We start from the raw sequence: 8273 nt of genomic DNA, 5'->3' as shown, positions 1-8273 counted from the left end.
ACCACACAAACCTGTTTGGGTTATTGCTAGAGGACAGGTGGAGAACAAAAGAGCTTAACAGCGTGTGATGGCCTAGAAATTTCCTGATTGTGGTGGCCGTGTTGCAAATGTGCAGAAGGGCATGCATATCTGTGTGCAAGACAGAAAGGTGAGACCTCGCAAGAAAAATGGGGTCGTTTTCATTCCTGTTTCATTTTTCCTTTTTTAGGTCCATGTCACAAGCGGCGGGCGGGTGGCTGCTGCACACAGCTGGGCTCCCTGTCGGCGCTGAAGCATGCAGTCCTGGGGCTGTATCTTCTGGTCTTCCTGACTCTTGTGGGAATCTTCATCTTAGCAGGTAGGAGCAGTCCTTCTCTGTCCATGCCTTTGGGGATGGGGGAGGAAGACTAGAGGCTCTGCTCCTGTTCTCACTGTCATAAACCCAAAGGTTGCCTTGTTGCTATGGAACCCACAGAGGAACATGCTGGCTGCTCTTTCTGACTGGACATGGCTCATCGGGAGCATTGTCCTTCTATGTGGGATAGACTGGCAGGGGAGGCTATCTGAGAGTGTGGAACCTCTGAGTCCAGTAGGAGAGCTCCGGTTTCCCAGGGTGGCTTCTGACTATCCCTGCATGATCATGGGGCCTTATTCCAGGGCTCTGGCATGTGGCGTGTACTGAGCAGGCCGGGGTTTCTTGTAGTTCCTCCCCTGGGGTGTCATCAAAATAGTCACATAGCACTTTGTTGCTAAGTTAATCAGGGTTGGGTATCCTTTGCAGTTACAAGGAGCTAAATGGATTCTATCTCAACTGAACGGGTTCTTCCACCATATTTGTTTGTGAAATTGGACCTTGATGGGCAGGGTGTAGGGAGGGTGAGCGTAGCCTGTAGCCAGAGTAAGGCACAGGTGGAAGTAGAAGGGATCTGGGGGGTGGGGGGTGTACACCTTTAATCCTAGCGCTGTGGAGGCAGATCCGGTGCAACTTTGTGAGTTCAAAGCTAGCCTTGTCTACATAATGAGTTCCACGAGAGCCAAGATTATATATAAAGAGATATTGTCTCAAAAGAAGAAAAAAGAAAGAGAGAAAAGAAAGAAAGGAAGGAAGGAAAGAAAGAAAGAAAAAGGGCTGGAGAGATGGCTTAATAGTTCGGAGCACTGACTGCTCTTCTAGAGGTCCTGAGTTCAAATCCCAACAAGCACATGGTGGCTCACAACCATCTGTAATGAGATCTGATGCCCTCTTCTGGTGTCTGAAAACAGCTACGGTGTACTTATATATAATAAATAAATAAATCTTTTTTTAAAAAAAAGAAAGGAAGGAAGGAAGGGAGGAAGGAAGGAAGAAAGAAAGAAAGAAAGAAAGAAAGAAAGAAAGAAAGAAAGAAAGAAAGAAAGAAAGGAGGAAGGGACCCAATGAGAGCCCGTTGACCTGCTCCCAGGAGTCCAGTTTCCCAGCTGCAGGTTGACCCACCATGATAGAGACTGTAAAACAAGGCTCGGGCGGCCTCTTCCTGGCTCTATCCAGAGGCAGGGCCACTCATCTATCACCTTCTCAATGGGGGTATGGACTGTTTGACAGAGTAGGCCAAAGGAGCGCTCTCGCACGTGAGAACCTACTGTGCTAAGACTGAAACACGACTGAATGTGAGTCAGGGGATTCTCTCAAGGAGCCTCCACTCTAGAGGCTGATCCAGGCCAGGCACCTAGAGTCCAGTCAAGGTGCAGTGGGCTCTGTGCTAGGGTGTAAGTGGTGCTGGGCTGGGCGTGTTGCACTCTGGGAAAATGGCTGTGGCATGAAAGAGGGTGGGGTTGTTTGGAGCAAGGCTGCTGACCAGGCAGAGCTGACTTGCTCAGGGTGGGGTCCTTGAGTTAACTGGAGGTTCAGCCCTTACAGATGACCCTTTGCTGGAAACCCTGAGAGCGATGCCCAGGACCTCCCTGATCTTGACTCACTATGCATCAAGTGGGACAAGCCACTTGGGTATTGTAATAAGATAGTCGTTGTCTGTGCCCTCAGGTTTCCATACTCAGGGTCTCAGGGTGGTGCCTGTCTGACCAAGCACTGCACTGAGGGTGGCCAACAGCAACACTGACAAAAACTCATGATTCATCCCAACGAGCAAAGAATGGTGTCCAGCAAGGTCTACCATGGGCCAAGCCAGCCAGGGGATGTTTGAACATGTTCTTGGGCTGCTCGATGAGAGCTTGGGATCTGGGTTTTGTGGTTTTGGCTGCCATGACCATAACAAATTTCTGGAATGTTTGGAAAGTCTCTCAGCCCAGCATGAAAGCCATAGTGTTACAACTGCTCTGAACAGAAACTTTTAGGTGACCAAAGGGGGTTTCTTTTTTTTTTTTTTTTCTCGGAGTTGGGGACTGAACCCAGGGCCTTGCACTTGCTAGGCAAGTGCTCTACCACCAACCCCCCAAAGGGGGTTTCTAAGAGAGGAAGAGGTGAGGGAAAGGACCTGGGATAGGACTCCGGAGGCTGAGGGCAGGAACAGAAGGACACCACATTATCTCAAGAGAGACGTGGAGGGGAGGAAAGTTCTCTTTTGATATCTGAGGGGCTGCTGCCTGGAGAAGGGTAAACACATTCTACTTACCTTGAGGGTGAACCTATGAGCAAAAGGGTGAATATCATGAAGACTGACATCCATTCAGAACAGAGAGCCCTCTCTGAGCAGCAGTGCTGTACAGCGTGACACGGGGAGGCTCTCTTTCTTGGCTTAGTGGTCAGAAACGATTTATGATGATGTCCTGGAAGTTTCAGAAAAGAGGGCGGGGTGTGGTTTCCCAATCCCATGCAACTGCTGCCAGGCTTCCTTGGCTATTCAAGTCATAAAAACCTGAGCAGGGATTTTACATTATCCTTTGTCACCTTTGAACCTGTAAGTTTTGCTGTAATGTATTACCTCCTGTAATCAATGAAAATTGAGTAAATTGGATCTGATCTCTTGGATCTGAGGGTGTAGCCACTGTCACCTCCCTAGGTTCTCTTCTGGATAATCATGTTGGTCTCTGGGGGAGATGCCGTGAGGGAAGCCCACGGAAGCACAGATAGCACTGATCTTTCCCAGTGGAAGGAGAATGAGGAGGCTGCTCCCCGTCTTGGGGAAGAAGTTTCTTTGATGGCCTAACTGAATATCTCTCAGACACTCCTTCCTGGGAGATACCGAAATGGTGGGGAAGGAGGAGCTGACTCAGGTGACCTGAACTTGCAAGGCTGGCTGCCTCTTAGGTTCTTACTGTGGAAGCTTCATCTCCGGCAGAACTTGCCATCCACATCCAACATGCTCTCCTGTTTTATAGCCTAGGCTGGTCTGGACTTCACTATGTAGCCAACCCTCTGTCTCAGACTCCTGAGTGCTGTGGTTATAGGCATTTACCACAGCCTTACCTCGTTCTTATCGGCAACAGTTGGCCACTGCCGCCATCATCATCACCACCACCACCACCACCACCACCGTCGTCGTCATCATCATCATCATCATCATCATCATCATCATCATCAGTCAGTCATGAGAATAAAAAGGTATGAGGTGTGTTTGCTGCTCAGGGTGAGTTTAAAATCTCTGTGGCACACACAGACACACACAGAAACACACTCACAGAGACATACAGCCACACATAGAGACATACACAAAGACACACACATGGACACACACAGAGACACACACAGACTCACAGACACACATGGACATATACACAGAGACATACACACAGACACACATACACACACACATACACACAGACACACACACACAGAGACACACACACACACAGAGACACACTCACAGAGACATACAGCCACACATAAAGACATACACAAAGACACACACATACACATACATACACACACACACACAAAGACACACACAGAGACACACACAGAGACACACACAGACACACACACAGAGACACACAGCCACACATAGAGACATACACAAAGACACACACATGGACACACACAGAGACACACACAGAGACACACACAGACTCACAGACACACACAGACATATACACAGAGACATACACACAGACATACACACAGACATACACACAGACACACATACACACACATAGACACACACACAGACACACACACACACACACACACACACTGTAGCTTATGTTACATAGCAAATTTATGCAATAAGAATGTCCCCTTCCTAAAGCTGGAGTTTTGGAGTCCTCAGCCTAGGGGAGATCTGGCCAACTGTCCTTTGAACTGAGAGCTCACTTTCCCAATCACTTTGTTTCAAGCAAGTTGGTCCCTGAAACGTGCGCAGTTGGTCCCTGAAAGCAGACGACATGCGCTTAGAGCACGTGGCCATCTGTGCTGTAGATTCTGATCCCATCAGTCATCGTGGAGGTCAGAGTGTGATACCATCGGTCTCTTTTAGGACAATCTGGGACATCCCACTACTGGCAAGGATTATGCCCTGCCCATTATGCTACCTACGCTGCCCATTATGTTACAGAATCCTGACTCTGAGGTTAGCAGGGAGTTTTCCTGCCTGGTTGCAGAAGGAGGTGTACATTTGTGACAAGTAAAGCTTGCTTTCTCCCCAGGAGGCTGTGGATCTTAGGTCATTAAAATAACTGTGGAGGAAGCAATTCATGTGGACAGAGGCAGCTGTCACTTGTTGTACCTTGTAGGAATTTGAAAGTAATTCAAATGAGGACTGAGAAACAGATTTGTGGTCCACCCATAGAAAGCATAGACCACAGGGAAAAGATTTGGGGTGACCTCATGTATGCTTCTTGGGGCCTCTGCACTTGCCCTTCCTATGCCTGCTCTCATTGACTCCCGATGTATTTCACAGTGTATTTCAGTCTCCTCATCAAAGTCTTCAATCCCTTTTAGAATAGAAAAAAGGTGTTATAATTGGCTTTTCCTTACAGTTTTTCATTTGTTTGGTTTGGTTCTTCAAGTGCCTTTTTTTTTTTTTTTTTTTTTTTTCTGAGCTGGGAACCGAACCCAGGGCCTTGCACTTGCTAGGCAAGTGCTCTACCACTGAGCTAAATCCCCAACCCCCAAGTGCCTATTTTCAAATGCATTCATGCATGCATGAATGAGACAGCCTTGAGGAAATGCTCAAGTGACAAAAAAAAGGTTATTTTCACTTTAATCAAATATCTAAAAAATATGAATATGGAATTTCCCTTCAAGAACATTTGGCCGGGAGACTTAAGAGTTATGTAGCTGAGGATGTGAACACATAGTCATCTTAGTACGCTCTGACCCTGTAGTCTTTGAGAGAGTATTAAGACAGAGAAAGTTGTAAAGTAGACTCACTGATGTGAGTCTGGGTCTTGGAGCCAGCCCATCTAGGCTGGAGCTTGAGGTTGGCCACATTATCTGACCTTTCTGTACCTCCCCTTTCAATATGTTGAAAGCAGGGGAAGCTGGCACTCCTACTTGCCACACTGGGTTGCTGTGAGGGTTAAATGGGTCAATATATCTAAAGCTGACACCCAGACAACATGGAGAGGAGCTGGTCTATTGCCGCCGTTGACGTCGTCACTCTTTCTTTTCCTCGGTTTCCTTTCCAGTCAACGAAACTGACAGGTAGTTTTGGCCCATCTCCTACTGTACTCTCAGAGCATCTCTCTGATATATGGATAGTAGATTATTCACTTAAGATATCAGCAGAGTAGACCTGACCAGGTGTCTTGTTTCTGTCTTTTCTTTCCTTTTTTCTATTTTTAATTACCATGACTGTGGTACATTTTCCATCACAACCGCCCCCACACACAAACCATCTGATTTCACTGTGGTTTCCTAGCCTCTTCTACTCCATTCTTCCTAGTTTGTAAAAGAGTCCCAGCCCAGCCATTTGTTTCATAATCTGAGAATGGAGCACAGCCATAGTCTAAGAAATAATGGGTCAAATGACAGTTTTCTTTTTCTCCGTGTCTTTCACATATTGTAATGAGAGCACTGTTCCCACTAGGCTCTGGGCTCTGAGGCCAAACTTGTGGTTTAACTCCAGGCTCCACCATTGAACGACTGTGTCATCTCAGGGGTAAACAGAGTAACCTTAAATATTTTTTTATTTCTTCATTTATAAAATAGCACACACCCCTGTAGGATCGCTGAGGAGATTAAACAAATTACTACGTGAAAACTCTTAGTTCTTGGCACAGGAAAAGAACTCAATGACCTTTAGATTATTATTATTAACACACTTGGAGGGATCTTGCTTTGAGAATAGCAGAAGATTAACGGACCCGCTGGTTTAGCCTGAGCACTCATGACTATTTGTACATAGGGCTGCATTTGTGCAGTATGTGCCCATGTCCCACCTGATCCTAACGAACATAGGGAAGTGCTCCTGGGGGCTTCTGAGGGCTCCTGGGCCAGACCCCGGACAGCATTTCCAACCCATGGATCTTGAGCAGAGTGGGTGCCAGCCAGATCTGCAGTGCCAAACCCATCTTGTGCCACTGAGGCTCAGCCTTGGGAAAGGTCTTCGGGGTACAGCCTCCCTCCCTCCCAAGGAAAGTACCTGGCTCTGCCTGCCTCCCCAGGCAGATGAAGTACTCATCTTTGCTTGAAGATCAGCCACAAATGAGAGAGACAGCTTTACCCCTCTTGCTGTCCTTCATGCTGGTTGTAGTGTTGATCAGTTAGGATCCCTAGAGCGAGCAAAGCTCATTCCCTCCAACAGCAGTAGCTCGGCAGACCTGGTTCGGAGAGCCCTGTGTATGGAAATCTCAGTCTTTACAATTGCATATTGAAGTTGTTGGCGTGGATCCCTGTTCTCTTCCACTGTAAGAGAACTCTTTCATGATAAGGCACTATCTCTTGTTGTTATTGCTGTTGTCATTGTCATTGTTTTGTTTGTTCAAGACAGGATTTCTCTCTGTAGCGTTGGCAGTCCTAGAACTTCCTCTGTAGACCAGGCTAGCCTTGAACTCACAGAGATCCACCTGCCTTTGTCTCCCAAGTGCTGGGATTAAAGATGCGCGCCACCACTGCCCTTTATTATTACCTCTTGTATTATTAATTCCTTACGTATAACCAATAATAAATTAATAGAATAAGCACACGGCCATTCTCCATCAACACCCATCCTCCCAACAAGCTCCAGACTTGAGAGATAAACATAAATAGGCACTGCTCGTGGCGTGCAGGCCGGGGCAGCCTTACTAGGCTCAGGCAACTGAGTTCTGGCCCATGGAGTTCCAATTATGGAGTACTATGCATCCCCCAACAGTCACGGCCTTTCCTCAGAAGACACACCTCCTGGTAGGAGCTTTCAGTTCTACGCCAGGAAAACAGGCTTTATTGGTTTTGTTGCTGTTTCAACTTAAATGCAGATGTTGTCAGGGATCCCAATGAGATGTCATCACAATGGATTCTGCCAAACGTTGCAGTCTGTTGCATCAACTTGATGAGTTCAGATATCTGTCATTCAGCATCTTTGTGCCAGTGCCCCCATCCAATCCCCACTCCATAGCCCGCTGCCACGTGTACGCTTCCCTGGAGAATGTGACCCGGGGCTCACCAGCTCCCACTTTTACGTTCACTCTTCTGCCCTGAAAGAAGAGACAAGTCCCCCTAGGGTCCTTAGATCAGACCAGCACTCACCTAAGAGACTTCCCTGAATCTTACCTCACGCTTCTGAGTTCCCCACCTGTCAGAACATCTCCCATCCTCTCTTAGGTCTGAAGTGGTAGGGAAAGAAAGAACCAGAATAACTTTGAAACCCTGACACCCCCAACCCTAACTACATCATCCAGGACAATGCCCCTGACTCCCCTTGGGGTGAGGAAGGTAAGGGACAGAGGCAGACAACATGGTGACAGCAAGGCTGCGAAGTTTTCTCTCTGGGTCACCGAGTCCTGGATGCCTAACAGGGAAAGAACAAAGATTTCAACTACATCTTTCTTTTAGGCAAAGGACTACATCTGATTACCACATGTTTTTATAAATAAAGTTTTATTAGAACACTCCCACACTCATTATTCATATATATGTGCTCTTCAGCTGGCTCCCAGACCCTCTGTCTGCTTCACAAGTTTTATAGGATTTCAGGTATATTTTGTCATCCAGTCCCTATAACACCAGAGTAATCTAGAAAACATCTTATTTTCAGAGGGAATTGAATGTTGTGGCCCAATGGAATACAGTATCAGAAGCCCATGCTATTTCCTTTACCTGAGACTTGTGGTGTGGGGTAGAATCTACTGCCTGGTGGGAAAGCACAGGAACATTGGACATAGACTGAGGGAAAACAAATCTTGGCTTTTTCCATAGGACTGATCCTTAGTGCCTTCAT

The 8273-nt window shown here is 47.0% G+C and overlaps 1 protein-coding gene across 1 annotated transcript in view; it reads left to right on the top strand.

Annotated features, from left to right (window-relative positions):
• Scara5 (scavenger receptor class A member 5) overlaps positions 1-8273 on the top strand; it is a 96455-nt gene that overhangs the window by 22821 nt on the left and 65361 nt on the right. Inside the window, exon 3 of the mRNA XM_032917687.1 lies at positions 209-337. Coding sequence (XP_032773578.1) covers positions 209-337 — 129 coding nt within the window. The remainder of the gene's footprint in view (positions 1-208; positions 338-8273) is intronic.

This window comes from Rattus rattus, chromosome 12 (assembly GCF_011064425.1).
Source record: "Rattus rattus isolate New Zealand chromosome 12, Rrattus_CSIRO_v1, whole genome shotgun sequence".
Classification (NCBI taxonomy): domain Eukaryota; kingdom Metazoa; phylum Chordata; class Mammalia; order Rodentia; family Muridae; genus Rattus; species Rattus rattus.
This window is presented reverse-complemented; position numbering and strand designations above follow the sequence as displayed.